Source organism: Cryptococcus neoformans, chromosome 5 (genome assembly GCF_000149385.1).
Source record: "Cryptococcus neoformans var. neoformans B-3501A chromosome 5, whole genome shotgun sequence".
NCBI lineage: Eukaryota > Fungi > Basidiomycota > Tremellomycetes > Tremellales > Cryptococcaceae > Cryptococcus > Cryptococcus deneoformans.
Window position 1 is genome coordinate 1,257,294 of NC_009181.1, and position 25,784 is coordinate 1,283,077.

Genomic DNA, 25,784 nt, shown 5'->3' on the forward strand with positions numbered 1-25,784 from the left:
AAAAAAGTGAGAAGTTGAATCGTGGATTGGAGATTGAGTGGTGCCGTTACGTCATAAGTCATAATAAACATTCGGATTGTTCCTCAAGTGCCCCACCTTTTTATGCCGTCATGCAGGGTCCGCCATGTTCGGCGGCGGAGAAATAGAAGTGCGACGCTCTCTCTGCCACTGTGCACTTGTTTGTTTGACAGTCTATACACTATGCCGATAACGAATAGCTCTAATCAAGCAAAAAGATCCGGCTAGTATTCAAGAACAGAACAAGAGGAGCCACGACATATAGGTGGATAGCTACAGAAACATTGGCAACTTGAACAGTCACCAGTACATCCACACTCAAAAGTGCAATGGTATTAGGCCTCTTGACAGCTATTGCCGCCTGCCCAGCCATCATTGGTACGACCGAGGCAATCCAGCAAGGACAAAAGGCCAATGCTCGCGAGCAACATCGAGGGCGAAAGACCAACCTCACAATAAAACTGCCTGGCGCACACAGCTACAAAGCCAAATTTGAGGGCTGTATGGTCGTCTTACAGGATAAGAAGGTAAGTAACATTCCTCACCGAGCTCTAATGTTGAAGCTGACAGGACTGACATAATTATCAAACAGCTCTACGTTCAGCACGCTGGTTGTGAATCTCTCGCCTACGCCCACCCTTTTCAAGGGTATTACCTCCCACACCCACAAAATCAATCACGTTGGAAAGGCGCGGGTTGGAAAGGGGAAGGGATGGTTACCACCATCAACGAAGATAACATGCTCAATTGGGCTTATGTCGATGCTGATACGTATGAGCTTAAACACGGTATCCGTGTCGAAGCGCAAGACCATCTCACGGGACCATGGGACTGTACACAGATTGATCGGCGGGTGACGTTTGAAGGATGGGAAGGGTTCGTGTTGGTACAAGAGGATGAGGAGAAGGATCTTTGGGCGCTGTATTTCGATAAGGATGATGACGGTCTAGCTGGGGAAGGGAAAGTAGGAGATGTACAGGCAAATGGAGGGAAGAGAAAGAGAATGTTAGAAGTGCAATTGGTGAGGACTGAGATGGAGAAGACAAGGTACGATGCGTTGATGGAGAGGAGAGAGAGAATACAGGCGTTACAAGCGAAGACAAAGGAGCAGCAAGAATGATCTGGAAGGGTGAGTGCAAAGTACGCCGTTGAGAATGTTGTCGATGCTGAGAGCTCATTGTTAGTGATCGTATGCATGTAATTTGCAGTGAGAAAATTGTGCATGAGGGGGTGGCAGGGAAACCATGGACGGACAATCAATTTACGATCTCATTGAAATGACTATCCGCAACATTTTGTAGCATAGATATAGCATGTACACAGTAAAAAACCAGTATACGGCCGGTTTATCCAACTTGCGTCGCCAAGGAGATCATGTTGAACATGTGATGACATCTGATTTATCCAAACAAGACGCCAAATGCATGCAAAGACCCCCTGCTTTTACTCATGTCAACAGGCATCTACGCTCTATCATGCCGATCCATCTCTTCCCTAGGGGACCCTCCTACGCCCAAATATTAGCAAATGGATCCCTCTCATCCTTCTCCTTTTTGGGCTGCGCTTGGTTCATCCCAAAGAATCCGCCGCCCATACCGGCATCCCCACTAGACGTGCTAGCCCATGGGTCAGAAGGGGAAGCCATAGAGGTTTTTGCCTGTGTCCATGGATCAGAAACCATGTTGTTCACGCTTTGTTGTTGTTGTGGCTGAGCGTACGCCTGAGTGGGTTGGGTCTTCTGCGTAGCTTGGGCGTGCTGGGGAGCGCCCCAGGCGTTCTGGTCCATTTGCAGTCCACTCCACTTATTACCCACTGGTATCCCCAACTGAGTCCCGTCCGAAGGCACGGCAGAGGTGATACCACCTTGCCAAGAGGCGTAGGGGCTTGTGGCTTGGACGCCACTTGGTGTAGCGTTGAAGAAACCACCTGCCAAATTGGGTTGTTGGGATTGGATGGCAGAAGGGGAAGGAGACGAGAAGAGGGACATGATGTCCGCTTTGGCTGATTGGGATTTGTTGGAGATAGGTCCAGAGGCGGGCGGGGAGTTGGAAAGGGGCGGTGCAGAGGGAGTACGGAAGTCGAGGTCAAAGATATTGGAAGCTGAGGAAGGGGCGGGCTGAGCAGGGGCAGGTGCAGTAGCGATTGGTGCAGGTGCTCTAGAGCTGGCAGCAGGGACAGCCGCAGGTGCAGGAGCTGGGTCATCAGCAAAGAGATCAATGATAGGCGCTTGGACGGCAGATGTAGGCTTGGAAGGGGTGGCTTTGCTGGAAGCTATGCTCCTTGACAGCAAAGGGTGGGTCTTGGGTAAATGGGCGGGGACGGGGGGCGCCGCAGAGGAAGAAGTGGAGGAAGGAATAGGGGCAGGGGATTTTGTCTGATGGGGTGGGGGAGAGACGACACCCCCAGTGCTTTCATTCTCGAGAACACTGGGGTCGGGTGGAGGAGGTCCGTCCATTGCCCAACGGCGAGTCTCGTATTTTGACCGAATGAAGGACTCAATTTTGCTAGAAAGATTAATCAAGGTGAGCTGGACTATTTGGATAGAGAACTGCCTTCCCAATACGCACTGGTCAGATGGTATATGCCCCGCTTTGAGATGCCTCTCCCAATACATGTTGGCACGCTTATTTCCCCATTTTTGAATTGACTATATGTCCCATCAAGCTCATTAGAGCCTGTTCAAGGTATATTTCGGACAACTTACCTCCATTTGCTCGGGCGTCCATATGTCGAGATCGATAGACTTCACTTTACTGATATGCGTCCCCATTGAACGGTGAATACCGGAACACCGGATACAGAGGAAGACACCCAAATTCCATGATGCCCATCGTGTATCTGTAGATAGTGTTAGGAAGGTTGTCAGTAATGCATCCTTCTCTCTTCCTTAATGGATTTGCGCACCATTTCGCTTGCAATCGGCACAGTTCTTATTGCCAGGCTGCTTCACGAGCTCACGGAGGATCTTCGCGTGGCGCTCCGTCGTGGATTTGTCTGGGAGACTCCGTCAGTGTCTAGCCAAAACAGGCCATCTAGTTGCTCACCCTGTCTCGTCGACATTGTTTCGCTTTTGCGTATCGAATACAGAGATCAGTTAGTGCATGGATATATATCTATACGTCTGGTCGAATGCTTCTCGCCATCTTTAGCTGCTCACGCCTACTTAATAATTCCTGAGACTTCCAAGGCGCGCCTTATTATTTCAAGTCGGTGAAATCCGAACTTATTTCCTTTTTTTATTTGTTTTTTTGTTGCTCCAATTTGAATATCTTCGTTCACGTCCGTCCAACGACATTCATCTTTATAGATCACAGGTCAAAATGCCGGAAATACCGAACTCGGACAGTACTCTCGGTAGGTCCCCCAAAAACTAAACCGTTCATAGCTAACCGTGGCCTCAGATGGTTTCGTCCAAGCCTTTGTGATGATCGTCGTTTCCGAGATTGGAGACAAGACTTTCCTTATCGCCGCCATTATGGCGACGAGGCATCCCCGAATGACCGTGTTCGCCGGAGCTTTCGCGAGCTTGGTGGTGATGAGCATGTTAAGTGCCGCTTTGGGACGTGTAATCTTAGGCTTAATACCTAAAGTACGCCTACAAATCTTTCTGTTGAACGTAAATCCCATGGGAAAGAGCTAAAATTATGCTCTTATAGCTTTGGACTCTTTGGGCTGCATCCGTCCTCTTTTTTGTATTCGGTGCCAAAATGCTTCAAGAAGCTTTCAGCATGGCATCTGGCTCATCCCACATCCAAGATGAAATGCGTGAGGTCGAAGAAGAACTGGAAGAAGACTCTGCCGTCCACGATTCTCACAATGCGCGAGGGACCACTATCCTGTTGGAATCCGTCGAAGCCGGTACTGGTACTCGAAGCCCTCGTGTATCGACTTCAAGGCTTGATCGAAGTGCTTCCCCTCGCCCTAGCAGATCAGGACCCTCAATCCACTTCCCGTTATCAGGAGGTAACAATGTCGGACCTTTGGAGAAGGGCAAGCATTGGACTATGGTGTTGAAGGAAAAGATTAGGACGACTTTGCAGATGACCACCAACCCTGTATTTGCGCAGGCATTTGTACTTACCTTCCTGGGTGAGTGGGGAGACCGAAGTCAGATTACCACTATCGCGATGGCTGGTGCTCATGTACGTGCTTGCATTTGCCTTGAATTCAGTATTGAAAAAGCTGATGAAATGCTCACAGAGTGTGGCCGTCATTGCTTTTGGGACAATCGTGGGTCACGGTGTATGTACTTGCGGTGCTGTCTTGGGTGGACGATATCTCTCCACAAAAATCTCTGTTAAACACAGTATGTGTCTATTCGCATTCCTACCCTCCTATTTTTGGAATGCTAATGTTTATCATAGTCTCACTCCTTGGTGCCGCGGCTTTCATCATCTTTGCGTTCCTCTACGCCATCGAAGCTTACTACTACAATGGTGATCTCGAAGTCAATTGGTAACAGGATTTAACAGACGAAATGTATGGGCCGACGTTAGCTTTGGGATTCGTTTTGCTAATTAGATCGGTGGCTGCATCATGGGGCAGCTATGGTATTTAATGGGGCGTAAGTGGAGGATTATAGCTTTGAGCTTAGCATAGATACATCGATTCTTGTGTAAATTAGAGCATGACGACTTGTTCAATACATGCATGTCATAGATATTACTACTTCATCTACTGACCTGACAAATCTATACACGGGTTAATACATTTGTTTACGATTTTAGTGACCCGCTGATTTCCATCGAAAGGTCACAAGATCCGCGCGATGCCTTTCAAGATCTTGACGAACCTTAGGCGCCAACGGAGCTGTGGCAACGACGACAGTGTTGGGTTGAAGTCACTGAAAGGTACCAAGCCAAAGATAGTTCTTTGCGCAGCTTTGGCGCGTCCGGAGAGAAGTCCCGTCAACGTTTCGACGAGCTAAAAGCTATTTACACTGAAAAGTCCTTGTGCGGCACCTATTTTCCCGGCCTATTGTCTTTACTTGTACCGTCGTCCATATTGTTTGACGAAACTGATTGATTTTACCATGCGTACAACGCTTCTACAAGCGAGTCGTACTGGAATCCTCCATTGGCAGTATTGTTCCCATCCTCAGTGTTGGCGAATTCTGTGAAATCTAAAGCAAATTGTTGTTGCTCTTGTTGATCCTGCGGGTGGCTAGCCTGAAGTTGATTCTGCAATTCTTGGGGTGCCATCATCTCCCAGGGAAGTGGGGCCTGAGAGAGCTGAGATCCAATAGCATCTGACTGCTGGCTTTTCTGGGATTGTCCCATTATTAATTGTAGGTAGTGATCCGCAAGTTGTTGGGCCGAAAGCGGCGGCAACGATGAAACAATTTGGTTGGCAGAAGGTCGCTGTGAAGAGGCGGAAGCCGCGATCACAGTGTCGCTCACTGTTCGCCTGGGTTCCTGGTTACGTTCGCTGGATATAGGCGAGACGGTTGCGCGAACGTTGATATTAACGAGCGTCTGATTACTATCATCAGTGTCACGAGCTGAAGTTTGGTTAGATGCCCTTCGCTGAGCACTCAATCCTTGTCGTCCAAACATTCTCTTTTTACTTGACCAGACACATGTTATTCCCTTGGATTTACACCTCTTGCAGGGAAGACTTTTGTGAGATCCTCCCTCTTGACACTGTTTGGGTGGAGGGGCAAGAATTAATATTAAAGGTTAGGTATGATCACGAGACAGCGACATACCTTGTGTCGAGCTTTGCGACAGCCCTCGCATGCCTGTAGGCGTCGCTTTCTGTTCTCTTCCGGCACACGATCTCTCGAGCCTAATCGCAAATCAGCTCTTGAGCGCATAGCCTCATTCGATAGCACTTGTGCTTACGTGTAGGCTCCCTTCCCTGCGATACCGGAAGCTCAGATGTAAAGGTATCGACTCGAAGATCTAGCAAGCTGGAGACGCCTTCCGGTGCGACGTCGAGTTGACTCGATGGCCCAGCCACAGTTGATGAGGGGATATGGTAAGGAGCTGGTTGCTTTGATACCCTAGCTGGGGAGGATGCAGTACGGTGGACGAATGGATGTGAGTTCAGCCTCTGTTGATGTGTCGTTGGAGTTTGGTGCACTGGGGATTGAGAGAGTGCCGGAGCATGAAAATCTTGAGTAATTGTAGTTGGGAGTTGCAGGTTATGAGGGACAAACAGTTGCGGCTGCTGCGGGGGAGGCGGAACCTGATTTGAAGGAAGAGAAAGAAGAGGGAAAAAAGAAGTATCGGATATAGGCGCAAGTTGAAGTGGAGGTTGACCACCACTGAGTCCGGTGGCTGAGGACGGTTGGCTTATGGGCAACCCAACAGGCGTGAACTGAGTAGGCAGGTTATTCGTGACTGGAGGAAAACTACTGAGAGCCATATTAAATAGTCCATCCTCCACCATGTCAATCCCGCTATTGTTCTTTGTTTGATCGGTAGCGTTTGAGGACGTCTCCTGTAGGACTTGCCTTGTCGCGAATAAATCAGCACACAAGCTCCTCGAAGTTGTATACTTACAACGGGTCCCATAAGGGTTGATATTGAGACCACATAGGGGATTCATCTTTCATTGAGCTGAGCAGCTCTTGGAGAAGATAAGACCCATGGTCAAAGCGATTGTTGTTGTTATTCGACATGGCGCTAGAAAGAGGCACGAGTGTATCGCAAATTCAACACAAGGACACGAGTACGCAAATCGCGCAAAAAGCCTACTCACCAATGTTTACAGTGGGGATATCAGATACGAAGTGTATAACAGGTAAAGATGCTGTAGAGTTGTAGTGGTACACTAATAATTCCAAGTAACACGGTAGTTTAGAGAACAATGAGAAAGGTAAGAATGAAGAAGTGGTGTCACGCACGCAGTTAGTCAGACATATATACTCTTCTCTAAAGTAGTCGAACGATCGTTTCATTGATAGTACAGGGAGCGGATAACGCACTGCAAGCTTCAGTGTATACGCTATTACAGCACTTAGTGGATAAGTGTATGGTATATCCCTCATTACTCCTCTTCGTCTTCCGCCCAAATGCTATAACCGCCAGCCAGTACTGATCGTGCGTATATCCATTACCGCCCATTCCACATCATCCGGTTATTATTTACCAAAGATTAGGTGCGAATTGCCCAATATAACACAAATGATCTTATAGGCTTTAACTTCTTGTACAAAGTCTATAATACCCATCGCAGTAGCCGTTAAGTTGTTATCCGTCCCGTCCTGGAACCCACCAGCGATGATCGTTCTTTATTGTTACGTAATATATGACCAAGAACATTATTAACCCCCCGTCATTGGTTTGGCAGTGACGCCAAAAACCCCATATGTCTAGGTTGCATTCTACTATGCCTCCAATTCAGTCTTGAGTTTGCGAGATCCAACCAAAAGCCGTTATTGGAGGGTGGGCTCCGTCGCTCCCAGTTGGGCGCTCGTCGTCGGACGGCTTCTACTTATTAGTGTCCCGATCTACTTTTGGAGACCTCCACCTTCATAAGTGATGACGTTGGCAATTTCTTCAGAAAAACAACGACTTGAAATAAAGTGTAAAAGCCGGCGCGACGAAACGAACCGACAATTGAGCAAGGACGGAACTTGACACTGTCTGACTGTGGTTTTCTTCTGGCCAATCTCCTCAGCTTCTATGTCATACGAAAGTCTCACGGACCTGCTTGGCGGCCATGACAAGCAACCACCCTCGGCCCGAACTTTAATAGACAGCCCTGAGGTGAGCGAGAGAGAGCTGGATGACGAACCTTCGTTGTCTGCACCTGTCAAAGAGAAAGAGGTCTGTTGATCGCGAGCAATGTTGCTGGTTAATTTCTTGCTGACATCAACACAGCTCGGCCCAGATACTCTCCCTATCAAGTTCACGTTTGCTCCCTCCGATACTCCTCTCGGTATAGCAGCTCCACACACCTTCATGCACGGCCTCTTCAAAGATGGCAACCTATACGGCCCGTATGTCTCAAACAAATTTGAGAGCTCTCTTCCCCGAATACTATCCCCCAATTCACCGGAATGGAATGATCCGCCAGCGTTTCCTCCCCGATCAGGGAATCCACGCATCAAGGGGTTACGAAAGTTGATGTTGGTTGACTGTTTGAGCCACGGCCGAGTTTGGGATGCTTTTCGAGCGAAAGTACAAGTGTATCAAACCAAACTTTTATTCTTTGAAGAATCAGTAATAGTCAAAACCACAGACCCGTCACGGTTTCCCGCAAAAGCCCCACTCCCGGGGGTCTTCACCGACAAGGAGGCAAGGCTTTCCATCTTCCAGGAAAATATGATCTATACCGACTATCTCTACGATTTACAAGGAGAGGTAGTTCCGGGATCATATGGGCTTTGGGGAGGGAGGCTTGTGTTGGGCGATGATGACGATGAAGAGGAAGACGAGGAAACAAGTTGTGAGGTGTGGGTAATGATTCTGGAGGATGTGGGCGAAGAAGTAGACGTTACAACTTTGTCGGAAGATGAAAAGTGAGCTCTCATCCTTTGCTTTCCCAATTTTGCTAACATAATGTATAGACACGAAATAGTATCTCATTATCGTGAACTTCACAAAGCCGGGGTTCTCCATGGCGACCCCGATCCCCGTCACTGGCGTCGCCACCCTGCTGGCGGGTTCCGAATTATTGATTTTGACTCTGCAACCGTTTTGCCTCCGGGGAAAAAGGGTCGGGCGTTGATGGAAGATGAGCTTGACCTTGTCAATAGCCATCTGGTAGAAGAAGATCGGACTTGGTATATCTAAGGCATTACAGGTCATTGCGCGTGTCAAGGATCAGTAAGCTATTTCCGTCTGTATTTCGAGGATCATGCTCATTGAATAGTTCAGTTTCCCTTCTGATCATCATGGACTTGACTCCTCAGACTTCATTATCGCATTAACCTATCTGTGGGATATGCAACATCATGGCATCATCGCTGTAAATATCACACTGTGGACCGTCGCGAAATAGAATCAGAATTGGATAAAGAGAAAGTCGTCTGTACAGTTCCGGATTATTGCCTTCACGTCAGCTGCAAGTATTCAATTTATCATGTTTCATGTATGTGAATATCATTGTCGAAATGGTCTTAATATCCGTCTCGTAAGGTCCTTTTCGGTTCCATATTTTTATCCGATGGTAGACTCGAGAAGGTAGCGGGATGTCGAGAAAGGTAGCGCCATGGGGTCCCATTTTTGTCTATCGACCTGCGCCCCCATGCGCATACATGATGAGTACGATCGTTTATCCAAAACTGGCGCCGGGGACCATGAAGAATGTGTCAGCTAGTTAAAGAAGAACAATCATGAATAAGGTCGAATCATTAGTGAAGATGGATAGTTGAGGACAACGAGTACGTGTACTGTACATGCACGTTGTACACATGTTTACATATAAATACATGTGGAGCCAGATCATTTTCTATGCGAAGGAGGAAGAGATGCATCGACGGTAGCACGCCACACGAATTTTAACTCCGAAAATTTCCGCATTGTCCGTTTAAAAAAACGGGGATAAAAGAGTGTCTCATAAAGAAACGAGGCCGAGGCGCGAAAAAGTAAGACACCCCCCACCACGCCGCAATTTTCATCAGCCTCCGCTCGATAGTGGATTACGTAATATTATAACAGGTGGAGGTCTTCCGCGACAAACCACTCGTCCTTGTCAACCACTGGCATGTCCTTTAGGTAAACTATTTGAACTTGCGAAGAAAGAGGAGCTACTGACATGTATGCAGACAAGATAAACTCATCCTTCTTCTCGACAGTGGATCTTCACAGCAAATAAGGCAAACTGCAGCGAAGCAGATTGCTCGTATAGCTCGTACTTCTTTCGATGCCGCCACATCAAAACCTGATGCGAAACCTCACGTCGATGGTGATAGTTCTATAACAGTCCATAGCAGCGGTGCGGAGCAAGATGCGTGGAACGATACTCTAGAGACTATCAGTAAAATACTCGCGCTTTTCAAGTCAAAGTCATCAGAAACACGACATGCTGCGGCTCATGCCATTGGGTTACTCGCTAAAAGCATGCCCGAGTACATCGAGATAGCTTCGATGAGCCGGGCATTTCTTACTTCACAACCGACAGATCTGCCATCTACCCTCAAGCATGGCCAGATGCTATTGGCGTCCGCGGGTAGAGAGTACGCTGCTAAACCGTTACCGGGAGACAAAGCCAAACGCCGGAAAGCTATGATGGCATCTGTTGGCCTAGGTGATGCTGTCGGATGGGGTGAAGATACCGATAAGGTACTTGATGATGACGACGATGATATGGAGGATGTGAGGAAGACTGCGCCCCCGAGTAGAGAGCCCTCGGTGCCCCCACCAGATGTTTTCGAGGGGCTGAGTGCGAGGCAGATAACGATGCTTAAGCGGAAGAAGGGCACCAACATTATGGAGGAAGCCAACAAGTATGTTCGAATCGGTGTGTTAAGTTGATCTTACCTGGTCTAATTGAATTATGTAGGATGCGTCGGCTCAACGAAAAAGCTGTCGGCAATGGAAGTTCCTCAGCGGCGCCTTCTCGTGCCAATTCTCCTCCCCTTCCCGAATCATCAGCGACACCTGATTTGAAGGCCGAGGTCATCACGATCGATCCCGGAGCAAAAGTCAGAGCAGCTGAAGCTGGCGGACAAATAGATCCTGCTCTCGATACCGAGGGCAACCCATTGGCATCTTCCAAAACTCTTACAATCACTTCTGGACAATCCCCATGGACTACCGTTCTTCTTGAAGTCATTCCTGACCTACACGATACGACTTGGCAGACTCGTCATGGCTCTGCATTGGTCATTATGGAGATACTCCGTTCTCTTGGTACATCTTACGCTAATGCCCATCCAGAGCTCTACGTCGCCTTATCCCGTCAGCTACTCTCGCTCCTTGTTTTGGACCGTTTCGGTGACTTTGTGGGCGACACTGTCATTGCTCCAGTACGTGAAACTGCAGCTCAGACACTAGGTGTCGTGCTCAAGTACATTTCAACCCCCGGTGTCAAGGAAATCCACCAGACTCTTATGGGCATGGTGAGACAACCTTGGGCCAAGAGAGGGAAGGAGGCCGAGAACTCACAAAAGGCCGATAAATTCGCTTGGGAGGTCAGACATGCCGGATTGTTAGGCTTGAAGTATGAAGTGGCTGTGAGAGGAGACTTGTTGTCGACTAAAATGGAAGAGGATGTCAAGCCCGACGTAGAGATGGGGGATTTCAACCTTTTGGATGATGTAGTCAACGCGGCTATCTTGGCGTAAGTACCGCTTGGCAGTGAGACAAGGAGCCATAACTCATTAGACATAGATTGGGAGACGCCGATGATGATGTGCGAACGGTTGCTGCTTCCGCCTTAACACCCATTGCAGAGACCCTTGCCAGTCAGTTGCCTACTGAAGAGTTGGCCAAGCTTTTGCAGTCGCTATGGGATTGTCTAGCTGAGGGTGGGGATGAGCTTGGTAGCAGTACAGGTGCAGTCATGGACCTTCTGGGTGCCCTTATCTCCTACTCTGAGGTAATCGCCCTCCTTTCTGCCGACAACAACAACCTAGTCTCTCGTGTCTACGCCTTCCTTCGTCATCCTATCGCTTCCGTGCGTTTATCGGTTGCCAACATTCTTCTTGCTTTTTCACGCCTTTCTTCAATACCGCGACGGTGGTCTTCTGACGGTTACTTCTCATTTTTGTTCCAGAATCTTGTTTTGGAAGAACGCCAGGACGTGAGAGATGTTTCTTTCCAAGCTTTCGAGACGTCTCTCGTCGAGGCTTCCGACATGCCTGAGGGCGTTGGTGTTGTCCTCGGAGGCGATGTTGAAGACTGGTACTCCATCATCATGACTCCCATTGGCGTTGCTCTGGATGCCAATCTCTTCAGAAGGCCGACAAAAGCAACTGGGCAGACACACAATGTGGACAAGGCGATGATGGCGGGAGATATGTCACTTATCTCGATGGATACGGCATTGCAGACGAGAATAGCTGGCGCGAAAGCTTTAGCGCTGTTGAGACGATACAAGTTGACAGAAGTAAGTCTCGCTGGAGTGAGCGCCAGATTTAAACTGACACTGCTCTCAAGATCAACGACATAAAGCTCTTGCGGCAATTTCTTGGTTCAGCAAGTTCCCATCAGACATTCTTGGCTTCAGTTATCATTCAGGAATGGGCTCTTGATACTGAATCTCGAGTATCCGATCCATTCTCGTTTAGTCTCGGCACTTCCAACCCGGACGTCGAGTCCTTATCAACGCTTCTCATCGACCGTATCGGAAGTCCTGCCCCTTCGACGTACCACGAGATGGCAATGGTCCTGCAAAGAATCTACTCCGAATGCAGCGCTTTGCTCACTGCGTTCAGTGTAGAAGGCAAGCTTTCTAAGGACAAGGTTCCCTCCTTGCCCAAGCGTATTGATCCTCTCAGCAACACTCCAGATGTCTTCTCCATTGAGTCTGCTCACCACGCTGTCACTACCCAGTTCGACATCTTAGCAGGCAAGCTATCCAAGAACGCCATTAAAAACGCATTGCCCTCTCTTCAAGATAGGAGAAATAAGGTGATGGGTTCTGTCGGATACTTCTCCATCATGAAGGAGAAGTACGACGTACAAGTCATGGCAGGTATTGCAGGTGCGTTGGTGGCACTTAAGATAATGCCACCCAAATTTGGACCAGTTATTAAGAACTTGATGGACGGCGTGAAGAAGGAAGAAAATGAGATCCTTCAGAAGAGGGATGCCTTCTGGGTAGCCGCTTTCATCCAATATACAACATCACCCTTCTTTACTGGTCGAATTAATCCCTCCGACAAGGTTGTCAAAAATCTCTTTACCTTCCTTTGCCTCGACACTTCTGTCACTCCGGTGTTCTCACCGACCGCTCAAGGCGCCACGGAAGGCATTATCACACTTCTCGAGGAGAGAACAGCGGCAGCAGCTGCTAATGCTAGGAAGAAGGACATCGTGGAAGAGAGTGAGGAGCAGATGGCGAGTCGCATGACCAGAAGGGGTGCTTTGGAGACATTTAAGGCCATGGCGAAGAGGTTTGGCTCGAACTTGTTTGAGAAGGTCCCTAAATTTTGGGAGGGTGTTAGCGGTGCGCTATTGGCCAACTTCGCCGATGGTGAGCCTTCGTTCCTCTGACAGTTCATCGGTCGCTGATTATATCGTAGGGGTGAACATGGAACAAGTTGACCAAAATTTGACAGCCAACGTTCAAGCCGGTCAGGATTTGATTGACGCTCTGACTTCTCTCCGTTTAATCGCTCCTGAGCTTGACCCTGTTCTTTACTACAAACTGCACGACCTTTTCTCACCCACAATCACTGCCCTACAGAGCTCGTTTTCAGTTGTCCGGAATGCGGCGGCTCAGTGCCTCGCTGCTATGTGTGACGTGATGACAGACGAGGGCATGAAGAGAGTTGTAGATGACGTGGTACCCCTGGTGGGTGATGCCAAAAAGGCCTATTCTCGACAGGGTGCTGTAGAAGCCATTCACCGTAAGCTATTCTTATTATGTCGATACGCTTGTAGCGGCTAATGTATCACCTATGTTTAGGTATTATCAAGGTTCTTGACCTCAAAGCTCTTCCTTATGTCCTTTTCCTCATCGTCCCCATCCTGGGGCGTATGTCCGATCCCGATGAGCATGTCCGTCTGCTATCAACCAGCACTTTTGCCTCGCTCGTCAAGATGGTTCCTTTAGAAGCTGGTATTCCTGATCCTCCTGGCTTTTCTGCGGACCTTCTAGCGAAGAGAGATGAGGAGCGCAAGTTCCTCATGCAGTTGCTAGATGGCAGCAAGGCTGAGCAGTACCAGATCCCGGTGGAGATCAAGGCTGAATTACGACAATATCAAAAAGATGGTGTCAGCTGGTTGGCGTTCTTGGCAAAGTATCAACTGCATGGCATTCTCTGTGACGGCGAGTCCCCCAATACTATTAAAATCCTTATCAAAGCTAATGAAAGTTGTTTAGATATGGGTCTCGGTAAGAGTTTGCAGAGTATTTGTATAATTGCGAGCAAGCACCACGAGCGTGCCGAGCGCCACAAAGCTACCCAATCAATTGATTCGGCTCATCTTCCGTCTCTTATTGTCTGTCCTCCCACGCTCACTGGTCACTGGTATCACGAAATCCTCAAATTCGCTCCTCACCTCCGCGCGGTGCAATATGTTGGTTCCACTTTTGAACGTGCTACCCTTCGTCGATCCCTTTCTTCTTATGATGTTGTAATTTCCTCGTATGAGTGCGTTCGTTCTGACATCTCTGAACTCTCCAAATTTAGCTTCCTCTACTGCGTTTTGGATGAAGGGCATATCATCAAAAACACCAAGACCAAGCTAGCTGTGGCTGTGAAGCAAATCAAAGCTCAGCACAGATTATTGCTTTCTGGTACTCCTATTCAAAACAATGTGCTTGAGCTTTGGAGTCTGTTTGATTTCTTGATGCCGGGATTCCTCGGTAATGAGAGAACATTTAATGAGAAATTCTCGAAGCCGATCTTGGCTGACCGAGAGGGTAAGGCCACTCCGAAAGAGCGTGAAGCAGGTGAGCGTTTCGTTGCAAAGTTTTGACTTGTATCCTGATCAGTCCTCAATAGCCGCAAATGCCCTTGAGGCTCTGCATAAACAGGTTCTTCCCTTCCTTCTTCGTCGACTCAAAGAAGATGTCTTGAACGACCTTCCGCCAAAGATCATCCAAGATTACTATTGCGAGCTTTCTCCCGTACAACAACAGCTTTACGAAGAGTTCTCTCGCTCCAAAGCGGCTGAAGAAGCCGGTATGGAGATTGAGACTTCGGCATCGAAAGAAGGTCAGGGCCACGTTTTCCAGAGTTTGCAGTATCTCAGAAAGTTGTGTAACCATCCTGCATTGGTACTGGACGGCGAACCGCAAAGATTTAAGGAAATACAGAAGAAGATTGGTGGCGGGCCAGAATTACACGATTTATCACATGCACCAAAGATGGAGGCTTTGAAGTGAGTTAGTTTTTGACTGAAGGTGCTTTTGATTGAATACTGATGGATCTTGCAGGCAACTGTTGCAAGACTGTGGTATCGGTCTTCCGGTCGACAAGCTTGCTGACGATGTCACCACTCATCGAGTCCTTATCTTCTGTCAACTTCGTCCCATGCTCGACATCATTGAGAAAGATCTTTTTGGTACCCATATGCCCACAGTATCTTATATGCGTCTTGATGGCTCCACTGATCCTCGGAAGCGACATGCCATCGTTCAGACGTTCAATGCGGACCCTAGAATTGATGTTTTGCTGTTGACGACGAGTGTTGGAGGTTTGGGTCTGAACTTGACGGGTGCCGACACCGTCATCTTTGTGGACCACGATTGGAACCCGATGAAGGATTTGCAGGCGATGGATAGGGCGCATAGGCTGGGTCAGAGGAAGGTTGTGAATGTGTATAGGTTAATTACTCGTGGAACATTGGAAGAGAAGATTATGGGGTACGTGTTGAAGCCCTTAGTATCAAATCGCAAGAGCTGACAGAATGCCACCAGTCTACAACGGTTCAAGCTGAACATTGCTTCATCCGTCGTAACTCAACAAAACGCCGGTCTCGGATCTATGAACACAGGAGAAGTGCTCGACTTGTTCAAAGTCAGTGCCGAAGGCGAACCAGTAAAGACGAAATCTGCTGGGACGGGCGCGGTGTCTATGAGCAAAATGTTGGAAGAGTACGTGCATACGTCTATTTATTAAACGCAAGTGTCGTCAAACTGATCATGTGTCCCGTTATTTGTTTATCTAGGTTGGATGAGCTTCCGCCAGAGGATGAGTACGCAGAGTTGTCATTGTCAAATTTCCTCAGCAAAGTATAAGATGTGAGAATAGGACATGACATGCGTTTTCTTTACATTCGACATTGATGTGACATTAGTACAAGTATAAGCATAGGTATGGATGTGGAGCATTAGATGTTTATATGCATTTTTCAATCATTGCGATCTTTTACCGTCCCATGAGAGCAGAATACAGAAAATATGTTTCCTGGGGGGATCTTCTGTTTTGGATATATAGGCTGGATTCCCACCGTACCTGGGCCAAAAAATAGCGGCACAGAGGCCCGTCCCAATGCAGTTGGGACAATTATTCGGGGAGCTAGCGGCATTTGAGTCCGGGTTGCCGTTTGCGGGAACGGGAAGACGTCATCGGCTTCAGGAACACCCGTATTGGACGACTAATTTCTTGGGATGCTTGGAAGGCTTCTTTTGGCGGGAAAGGCTTGGGGACTTGGAGGCGGTGGCGCCAGCAGAAGTAAAGGGTATACGTTGTAGCTGGGAAAACATCGTTGAGGGGATACCAAAGTCTGCATGCATGAGCTGTTGCGTTTTCAACATCAGTTCTGTTGTACCCAACGTAAGTGGCCACGGCCGACATGAGGCAATAACAGGGCTCACCGCAAGCACAGGATTCATTCCCTGGAGATCTTGATACGACACTAAAACAATTCTTGTTTCGTTGCTGCAGTGTCAAAACTGCGATCGGCTCTCGACATCATTTCTTCAAGTTCCATCCTCTTCTATACGGTAGTCCCTCTCCTCCTTCAACGAAAGACTGTGTGGAAAATTGCCCATCCAGACGACCGCCGTCGCTCAGATCATCTTCGCTTCCCCATTCGCCTCGGTTTACCCTTTTCAGCATCGACCCATTAGCATTTGTCGAGGACAATATAACCACAAGGGAGTATACCCGCACCCTCTTCACTCATTCACAGTTGCATATAATAGCGTCTCTATCTATCAATATCACATAATCATATAATACGACTCTTTAATATCCCGTCAAAAAGAAGCTTGTGTACCAGGTGACTGTTATCGACATTATCCGTCTGCTAAGGACATTTTCGCTTTCTCAAGCGTGGCTCATCACCAGCAGCAGCGCATAAACCGTACGTTCTTTGTATCTGTGCCTCCAATTTGCCCGGAGCGATTTCTCCGCACTCTCTCAACCCATGTGCCCTTCCGTAACACTGAAGCTGACACTATCAATAGATTATACTCGTCTAATTCTGGTCCTTGATATATCCGACATCTGCATAGGATCCTTCAACGGTACAAGATCACAATCAATCACTCAACCCATTAGCACCAGCGACATCAGCGTAAAATTATCCAAAGCTATTCACGATTCCTTTGTGAAGGACGTAGAGTGTGAACGTTGATCTCCCCGTATTGGAATGAGTGCGAGCTTGTGCTGGCATATCGATCACAGATACCATCGCAAATCGCAACCAGCAGAGCTGGGAAGCTTCTGTAACCTAGCAACTCAGGCTGCCCCGAGTGAGTAACGGCCCTGCTTCACTTCATTCATCTTTTTGTTCTCTTTATTCCATTCTGCTACGTACTACGTGGTCAACCGCCCGAAGATAAAACCGTATTATCTTCTGTTCCTTTCTTCTTCTCTCTACCGCCTCACCTTCAACCCCACTTGGCACGTGCTGGGTGATCTACCTACACATCTGTTAATTTTTTCCTTTGTGTATTTAGCCTACGGCCTCGCTATTACAGACACTAATTGGCTTCACTCCATAGTCTTTCAATCATACGATCTGCACTGTTCCTTCAATCGACCCGTAGCAAAGATCCTTTGATATAGCGCTGTCGTGTTGAAAACGTTGAAAAGCATTTTGAGGAGAAGCAAAAGTCTGTTGGCACCCTCAAAGTACCATCGTTCTTGTTCTTCTTTCAGTTACCGCTAGCCGGCCTGTGTTCGTCGTGTAAGAGTATTTTTGGTTGTGACTCGGTGGTGAGTGCTGGTATTCATCAATCTGACGGGACGCTGATCGTTTGTAGATGTCCGCCCTTGACGCTCTTCTTCCCACTCTCCCTCGATCAAGCTCGTTATACGTCTCTGACGCACCTCGTACTGTTCCACTTCTCGATACAAGCTCCTACTCCCCCTTTCCAACCTTCCCTGGTACACTAAAGGCCAGCGATCCGTATGGATTAAATACGTTCTTGCTGCATCCTGAAGATGCTTTGTGGAACTATGTCGACCCGATACCTGACCCGCTTGCAAGCACGGCGTCAGGGGAAGAAGAAGATGAAGGCGATGCATCTGCCAAATCTAGACCGCAAACCGTGAGGAAGCAAAAATCACTGGGATTGCTCAGACCGAGCCCTTTATCCCAACCTCCTATGGCAGCGGACGAAACGGGAAAGCCCGAGAAGCAATTGGGGAGAAAGCGGAGCCTCTCTATGGGTGGGGAAACGAGGCTATCACCGACCCAACAAAAGGAGGTTGTCGACTCCTTCCGAGTGACGGTTCCCGTGACACCAGTCAGGGAGAAGAGTAAACTGAAAAAAGCATTCGCTCTGGGGAGGAAGACTGGACGTAAATCTGAAACCACACCGCCTGTGCTTACCCCACCGGTACCCATAGTTCCTACCCTGTCCCTGGCTGAAGATGACACCGTCGGCCATCCTGTCACACCACTTTCCACGCGCTCCAGCTCAAACTCAACATTATCCTCAGCTTCGTCAACGTGTAGCTCGGACGACATCAAAACTCCTGCTGAAGGTCAACCTGTTGAAGTCATGATTGAAGGCAAGGCGTTGGCGAACGCGTTGGAGGAGAAAAGCAAGAAGAAGGGTCGGAGCGTGTGGGGCTGGCTTGGTGGTAGGAAGATCAAGGGCGACGGATCTCAAGTTTCGCCCAGGACCTCAGCCAAGAGTACCCCGAGCTCAAGTACAGCTGACCTCCTCACCGTTCCTCAAAGCTCGCCACCTCAACCAAAATCACAAACTGTCCTCAACTTCCCTTCCAATCAATACCCAGTCGAACATACGTACCTCACAAATCAACTCCGTGCATCATCCCTCCGCAAGATTGCTCAACTCAAAGCACCATCTCCTCATCCATTTGCCCTTGCTCTCGCTCGTCAACACCGTAAGCTTCCTGACGAAGTTGCCTTGTCAATACAGTCTGGAAGACGCGTTTTCCCCAAGAGCGTCAACTCCTTTACAGGACTTGCAGACCTCTCACCCGCTCAAGGCGGTTTGCGTCTGGGCTTGGCGGTGCGAGATGTGATGATCAAACTTGATAGGGGAGAGCAACCGCAAGGTACGATCATGGCTCGTCGCAATTCCAGAAAGAACCTTGTCCCTCGTCCAAAAGGTGTATTGGACTTTATCAATCGCCCGCCGTTCGAACAGCGTAACTTTGTGTATTTCCCGGATGGTGTGTACTCGCCGATATCAATGGCACGACCCGGGTATGGCGTTTGGGAGCTGGATTTCTCAGCGTACATTCAGGGACTTGGAGAGCTTCATGAAGTTTCAAGCATGCGTAACGTTGAAAGGGAGTCAAAAGAGTCGTTCAAGGCTGTGCAAGAGGAAAGGATTGAAGAGGCTGTAGAGGAGAAGGAAGTTGAAGGCGGACAAGATCAGCAGGCGGCGCTGATGGCTCTTATTGCCAAAAAAGCGAAACCTCTTTTTATTTCCGATCCACTAGAATCGCCATCACCTAGCTCTTCCTCCCCTTGTGTAAGCTCTGAGAACTTGCCATTTTCATCATTCCACCCCACTTCTCAAAGACGTATCTCCCAGAGCTCTGACGATGAAGATGACGAGCCTCTCAGCCTTACCAAACGCCGTTCACAACTCCTTGGTGCCAAACCATCGCAGCCAAGTCTCATTCCATCTCTTGATACTCGCGTTCACAATCTTTCCCAAGCACAAGCTACCGGGGACCCCGCTTCTAAGCGTCCGTCTTGCTTGGCGCCCCCTCCAATCGACCCGCAGGCCGCAATGCTTGAGGTCCAGCGCGCTCGGGAAAGGCGAGAGCTCAACAGGCGAGGCGAGAATGAAAAGCGTGCGGAAGCAGAAAGGTTGATGGAGAAGATGAAAGATAGGAATACCAGAGATGTATCCATGATGGACCTCAAGTCTGCACCCGATTTGAGCGTCAGGGATAAGATGCCACAGCATAAGAGGGCGTCGAGCAGTGGGAGCAAGCTGGACTTGGCTCATCTACAAGCTAGTAGGAGTAGCCCTCAGATGGGGTACCCACCAACTCCTCGACGTTCCAATACCCAACCCATGCCAACTGCCCAAGCACACGATGGACGAAGGCGAAGCGTCATGTCCCTCGTTGATTCTTACCCTGCACCCCAAGCCATGCTCTACGCGCCGCCTTCTAACCCCGGTTCCAAGCGGCCTGAAATAACCAAAGCCAAGACTGGACTGGAAAGGGATCATTCAAAGAGTCGATTTCACTCGTTTTATGAGCAACGAGGGGGTGTAATTAGCACCTCAAGTTTGAACAGGCGCGCGAGTCAGGTGGCGATGGTGCAACCTCTCCCACAGGATTATCTCCAGCAAGGGGTGACTAGGGGATCCATGGTATTTGGGTACGGAGTTTCTGGAATGGGAGTGGGTACTGGAGATAAAAGAAGCTCTAGGATGGCGTGAGCAGCTGGCGAGAGAGGAGGAAGGAAAAGGACATTTGTCATCATTATCATCCTTTGTCACAAACTTTTGTACATTATTATAATCGTTCGCATCTTCATGATGGCTTCCACCTATTCTATGTTTTCCGGACTATTTAGACATTTCTCACCTTTCGTAGCCTATTAGATCACAAAAAAGCCTTGTTTTGTACCCTTTAACGACGTCACCCTACTCTCCAGTTTTATTTTTTCATAAAATTATATTTAGTCTGAGTCTGGCATTCTATCATTACCATAGGTAGGCTTGTACATGTACGCAATCCAGTCCATCACTTGGCGACGTGGCACGATGTTCTAATAGCATAAACCTGGAAAAGAAAACAGTCAAAACACAAGCTGAGAATAATTGATGCGTCGACTACCTCAGTGTACTTGTACTCGCATATACCATAGATCGGCCATATAAAACTTTACATATTTTCTACACATGCAGCATCAGGCCTCTTCTTACTTGTTTGGGTACTTCTAATCCGGGCTCTTCGACCCTTGGCGCATTGAGAATGCCAATCTCTCCCAAAACATATTCCTCCGACCACCAATCATAATCACTCCTCCAAGTATCGGCATTGAGCCAATTAGTCTTGTTGGGGACGAGATGTACAGCTCCAAATGCATTGTGTCTGTCACCATAGCAAGTGAAATCGACGGTATGCGCGCCCTTTGAAAGGTTTCCAAGCTCAAACGCATAGGGTTCATGAACAAGCAGCGCTGCGCGGGAGCCATCAACGTCGACTGATACGGCTGGGCCAGCGTAACGAGCAACTCTGATAGCTTGAGGGGTGTTGCCAAGTGAGGTGAATGTACAATGATAGGTGATATTGCCCGTATAGAACGGAAGGTTTTGGCGGGTGATATCACCCCATTCGATGGTCGAGAGGTCAAGAGGGACAATGGACGTCGTTCTGCCTCGAACATCGACACCGAATGAGCCAAGGATATAAATGCGCTCAAGGTTCGTAAGCATACTATAGTCGTACTCAAACTCGATCGTATGCGTTCCCTCGGTGATACAAGGCAAGGGGATAGTCTTGATAGATTTATCGACCCACCACCCGTCAACCTTCATCTTCGCTTGCTGTCCGTCTAGCCACATCTTGACTTTGTCAGCACCCTCAATCGCCAGATGGGCTTCTTGCACTTCGCATGCAGCTCTGAACACGAAACGCAAACGAAGCTTGCCTATGGGCTTGCGAGAAGATGATGGGATAGTATAAGGTTGACGGAATTTGGCGCCTTTGAGGAACAGACCGAAACGTCGGCGAAGGAGCTGGTCAATAGCCAAGATCTCCTCCGAGGAGGAGGACCAAGGCTCATCATCCCATTTGTAAGTGCAATAATCCAGTAATAGGGTGTTGGGTTCAGAAAGGGAGATGGATTGGAGTTTGACCTTAAAAACACAATGGTTAATTACAAATCAAATGAAAACTTCAGAGACTTACATCGGCCACTTGCTTGTATTGTCTCCTCACAACCGTTTGAGGCTTCCCATTCTTCGAAGACCCTTGAACGAGATGCAGAAGCACACTTTCACATCCGTCAAACCAATATTTGAGATAGGTCCACCCGTTCCTCTGATTACATTGGATCGCCCATGCATCCGCCTTCATTGTATCAAGGACCTGCGATAACCTCATATTTTAGTAATCTTCTTGCACAAAAATGAGGATTTGCTGACCTCAATCTTCCACTCCCCTTTGAATCCAACTTCTACAGGAGTACTCTCCTTACGGTCGGTGTTACATATAAACACCCAACGTTCTTCACCCTCTTCCCTCATCTGGTAAAACAAGGTATCGGCTTTCTTCCCTTGGGTCCTATACAAGGTGCTCTCATTGATTACCATATCAACATCTCTGAAGGGCTGAAGAGCAGATAGAACCTGGGCTCTAGACCATGGAAGTGTGACCGCCATGGGTATGGAAGGTGGTGAGGAAGGAGTGAGGGTGTCGACAAGGGTCGGCGTAGATCCCGCGAATATAACTTTACCGCCTTCTTTCGCAAATTTGTCCAATCTTTCAAGAGTGGTAGATCGGATGGTGCGAAGGTTTGGGGCAATAACAACATCGTACTTGCACTCTCCAACGGAAAGAGTACTAGTAATCTCTTCGAGAGAGGTGAGTTCTGGGAAGAGTGACTCGGAGATAAAGTCAAAATCGATGTGGCTGCCGAGTAGCCATTCTGTAAGCTGAGCAAATGCCTGCTCGCGATAATCGAGCTCCTCTGCATTCTTGTCCTTTGGACCAAAGCAGAGCCAATAGCTCTCGATAGGATGGATGACAGCGACCCTGGTAACAGGTTTACCTCGAGTTAAGGCGGAATTGACTCGTGCAAAGTGATCCTCGATCGTCTTGTACTCTTTCCACCAAGGGGATTGATACCCGATACACGCAGGATAGTCCCTTTTCGCCTCCCCTTCCATCGTACTCCAGAATAAATGGTGCACTCTAAGCGTGACTCCCAGCGCCGCTTGCCAGTCTCCCTGCCCTTTATGACCCTCAAAAGTGAACTGCCAGCCGGTCACGCCGTAGAGTTCACTCATTACCCCTGGCCTACCGTACTGACGAGCTACGCTAGCGGCTTGCTTTGCGGTGTTGAGTTCGCGTTTATCGCAGAGCATGTCAATTCCTGGGAACTGCATTTCACGATAACATCGCATGACTTCGCCATTCTGAGCTGTTTGGGATGCCAATGTGGGTTCCTAAGAGTTCGGATCAACTTAAAGACGCCGTAACTATAAAGAACACATACTGCATTCATATGCCCAATGCACATAATATTGTTTTTCGCACACCACTTTGCGATCGTGCCAATATAATTTGTTGAAAAAAGTTCGCATACATGATCCAAAAATTGGGATCTTGTGGTATTTGGCTGTCCATCTGCAGAGTCCCAGACGAGTCGAGGTAGAAGTTCCAGCAGATCTCCACCCTTGCTAGCTTTGAAAGAACCAATAATCCCTCTTGTCCATGGGAGGAAGACGTCTTGAGGCTTCTCAGCAACATTGAGCGTCGACATAGGACAATATTGCGGTTCATCAGTGAAAATTGAGGGTACAACGCTCCCGAAGCTTGATCCTACATGCTTTTTGTACACTTCATGCGTGACCTCGATAAAGCGAGATGTCATCTCTTTGCTGAGGAGATCCGTGTAAGTCTGATCTCCGAAGAAGCCGCTATCAGGCAAAGGTTCGGCATAAGCATACCACACAACTTCAGAAGTTTTGAGGTCGGAAGTGGAGGAGATGATACGGGATGAGTGAAGAAACCCGTCTTGGAGCTTAATGGCGTACATAGCCAAAAGGGTACCAAGCTCACTCCGCATAGGTGCAGCGTTGGCAATGGGAAAATCGCTAACAGCAGTTTAGCTAGAATTTTTGGCTGGTTACAGGGACTTCCTTACGGTTTCTTGTACCCTAATTCTGAACCATAAGCCCAGGGAGTGAACAAAAGATGTAGATGTCTGAGTTCTGGATGCCCTTCGAGAACCTTGCCTCCCGCAAACCCACTAGGCCATCTGAGTTTCTATCAGCCACATGGCCTTCTACAAGTGGGCAAATTACATACCGATCCTCATCATACAAGAATGCTGACATTCCCCTCTTCTTTGCCTCATCTACACATCCCTCAACGATGCTCATAAATTCTTCTCCAAGATAGGGGATATCCAGCCCGACACGGGTGTGCATGTGGAATCCGCCCATCCCCATCTCCTCAAGCATCTTTATTTGATCCACAGTGGACTGCTTCTCCTGCTTGGTTACCCATGCCCAGAAGGGTGCTCCCCGGTACTCGCTGGGAGGGCTCTTGAAAACATCCAAGGAGAAAGGTCGGCGGGATGAGGGGTAGATGAGGGGGTTGGCCGACATAGTGTAGTGTGATTTGTGATCTTCCGAGAGAATCAAGGTTGTCACGGGGGTCGGGGGCAAACCGCCTCATTGTACGACTGTATTTAACAGCAGCACGGTATAGATTACCTACACTGTCACGATCCATCTTTACGGGATGAAAAAGCACCGTCAGTCCGATCATACTTATCTCGCATTATCTTAGTCCGCGGGCCGCCGACTTCGGACCATTTTCCTCTGCACGCGCGGCGCTTAACATCAGATTTCAGTCAAGTGACTTGGCCACACATTGAGAGCACGTTCCACAGCCCGGCGCATACGGACAAACTGATTTGGCGATAGACTATGATTATAGATGAGCTCGAGATGTTACCAAAGAAAAAAAGTTGAGGTGAAAAGATGTACTTAGTCTTCTTCTGCAACATTTCTCATTACGTAATGGGCATCAGAACCAAATAGAAACCCCACGGCAACCAGTCAGAGAGCGAGTACGATCGCAGCAGTCGTCACGCAAGCTGGTGAGCGACGAACGGAACGGACAAGTTCCATATTATCTTTTCAAACCGTCGGTATACGTCGGTGGTTGGTAACACATCAGACACACACGGCGTCGATGATATTACGAAGACACCAAAAATAACCTTGCATGAACGTTTCAGCATCGAAGAATTGTGACGATGTTACCAATCCGTCCCATCAGATCTCCGAGACTTTATTGTCAAACCCGCCAACCTTACCCAGGCCGAGCAATACTCTACAGAAGCCTACCCTATCTGGGGATCTGATGGTCAAACCTACAAAGTCAGTATGGCATTCTACTTACAATTTCGCTGACGGGGGCCACAGGAATTGACTGAACAATCTCTCCCAGTGTAGGAATACTGGGGCGCCTATCAGAAAGAATGTAATCAAGCCCCATGGGGTGGAGACTCATTCTTAACGTGGTATGCTCTTGCCAATCCTAGTCCTCAATATTAGATCATAGTATTTTGCTGATACAGTGGCTGAGTATTCGTACGGAAAGATGACCTGGATGGCGAGATTTACGCAGGATGTATTAAGACGTGAGCACTGTTAGCCTTTGATAATATTTTGAGACCCGCCAACAGTGACAAATCGCTCCTCGGTAGATACTGACGCTGAGCCTTTGTTAAGCATCGAAATGCCGAGCAGATACAATAGAAGAGGTTATATATATGCCATGGCTTGTATGCTGACCCCCAAGAAACACGTTCGTAAGTCTCTTTCCAACGACACTAGTTTGTCGTCGTATTCAAGCATCTGCAATACTTGTTTTTCAGGAACAGTTATGCTATTCATTTCCTTAGTCTTCTCTATTGGCACCTCGGTGATCCAAAGACACTCTCTTCTATGCCAGAACCATCGGGCAAAGAGGGCCATCTCATCCATCCATCGTCAAAAGCACACCCTACACCCGCAAAGCATTGGGCTCTATTCTGTGGTCAGATATCGGGTCAACATTC

The 25,784-nt window shown here is 48.3% G+C and overlaps 8 protein-coding genes across 8 annotated transcripts; 5 read left to right on the forward strand and 3 right to left on the reverse strand.

Annotated features, from left to right (window-relative positions):
* Positions 1–347: 347 nt before the first annotated feature.
* CNBE4670 (hypothetical protein) lies at positions 348–1,138 on the forward strand (the record flags this gene model as incomplete). Its single annotated transcript, XM_770101.1, has 2 exons — positions 348–545; positions 611–1,138. The coding sequence occupies 2 exons, from the start codon at positions 348–350 to the stop codon at positions 1,136–1,138; spliced, it is 726 nt and encodes a 241-aa protein (XP_775194.1).
* Positions 1,139–1,525: 387 nt separating this feature from the next.
* CNBE4680 (hypothetical protein) lies at positions 1,526–3,078 on the reverse strand (the record flags this gene model as incomplete). Its single annotated transcript, XM_770102.1, has 5 exons — positions 1,526–2,522; positions 2,586–2,665; positions 2,723–2,856; positions 2,923–3,012; positions 3,063–3,078. 5 exons carry the CDS (start codon positions 3,076–3,078, stop codon positions 1,526–1,528), a joined length of 1,317 nt encoding a protein of 438 aa, XP_775195.1.
* Positions 3,079–3,338: 260 nt separating this feature from the next.
* Positions 3,339–4,477, forward strand: CNBE4690 (hypothetical protein; the record flags this gene model as incomplete). The annotated part of the gene is made up of 5 exons (XM_770103.1): positions 3,339–3,372; positions 3,420–3,607; positions 3,675–4,160; positions 4,219–4,324; positions 4,383–4,477. 5 exons carry the CDS (start codon positions 3,339–3,341, stop codon positions 4,475–4,477), a joined length of 909 nt encoding a protein of 302 aa, XP_775196.1.
* Positions 4,478–5,045: 568 nt separating this feature from the next.
* CNBE4700 (hypothetical protein) lies at positions 5,046–6,387 on the reverse strand (the record flags this gene model as incomplete). Its single annotated transcript, XM_770104.1, has 3 exons — positions 5,046–5,660; positions 5,726–5,805; positions 5,862–6,387. The coding sequence occupies 3 exons, from the start codon at positions 6,385–6,387 to the stop codon at positions 5,046–5,048; spliced, it is 1,221 nt and encodes a 406-aa protein (XP_775197.1).
* A 1,262-nt stretch (positions 6,388–7,649) lies between these two features.
* On the forward strand, positions 7,650–8,762 carry CNBE4710 (hypothetical protein; the record flags this gene model as incomplete). The annotated part of the gene is made up of 3 exons (XM_770105.1): positions 7,650–7,793; positions 7,848–8,488; positions 8,537–8,762. 3 exons carry the CDS (start codon positions 7,650–7,652, stop codon positions 8,760–8,762), a joined length of 1,011 nt encoding a protein of 336 aa, XP_775198.1.
* Positions 8,763–9,675: 913 nt separating this feature from the next.
* On the forward strand, positions 9,676–15,825 carry CNBE4720 (hypothetical protein; the record flags this gene model as incomplete). Its single annotated transcript, XM_770106.1, has 12 exons — positions 9,676–9,686; positions 9,737–10,417; positions 10,474–11,253; positions 11,304–12,021; positions 12,072–13,110; positions 13,160–13,486; positions 13,546–13,908; positions 13,963–14,535; positions 14,588–14,966; positions 15,022–15,450; positions 15,505–15,681; positions 15,756–15,825. 12 exons carry the CDS (start codon positions 9,676–9,678, stop codon positions 15,823–15,825), a joined length of 5,547 nt encoding a protein of 1,848 aa, XP_775199.1.
* Positions 15,826–17,799: 1,974 nt separating this feature from the next.
* Positions 17,800–20,418, forward strand: CNBE4730 (hypothetical protein; the record flags this gene model as incomplete). The annotated part of the gene is made up of 1 exon (XM_770107.1): positions 17,800–20,418. The coding sequence occupies one exon, from the start codon at positions 17,800–17,802 to the stop codon at positions 20,416–20,418; it is 2,619 nt and encodes an 872-aa protein (XP_775200.1).
* Positions 20,419–20,877: 459 nt separating this feature from the next.
* Positions 20,878–24,321, reverse strand: CNBE4740 (hypothetical protein; the record flags this gene model as incomplete). The annotated part of the gene is made up of 6 exons (XM_770108.1): positions 20,878–21,843; positions 21,896–22,075; positions 22,132–23,154; positions 23,205–23,805; positions 23,856–23,969; positions 24,020–24,321. The coding sequence occupies 6 exons, from the start codon at positions 24,319–24,321 to the stop codon at positions 20,878–20,880; spliced, it is 3,186 nt and encodes a 1,061-aa protein (XP_775201.1).
* Between the last annotated feature and the right edge of the window lie 1,463 nt (positions 24,322–25,784).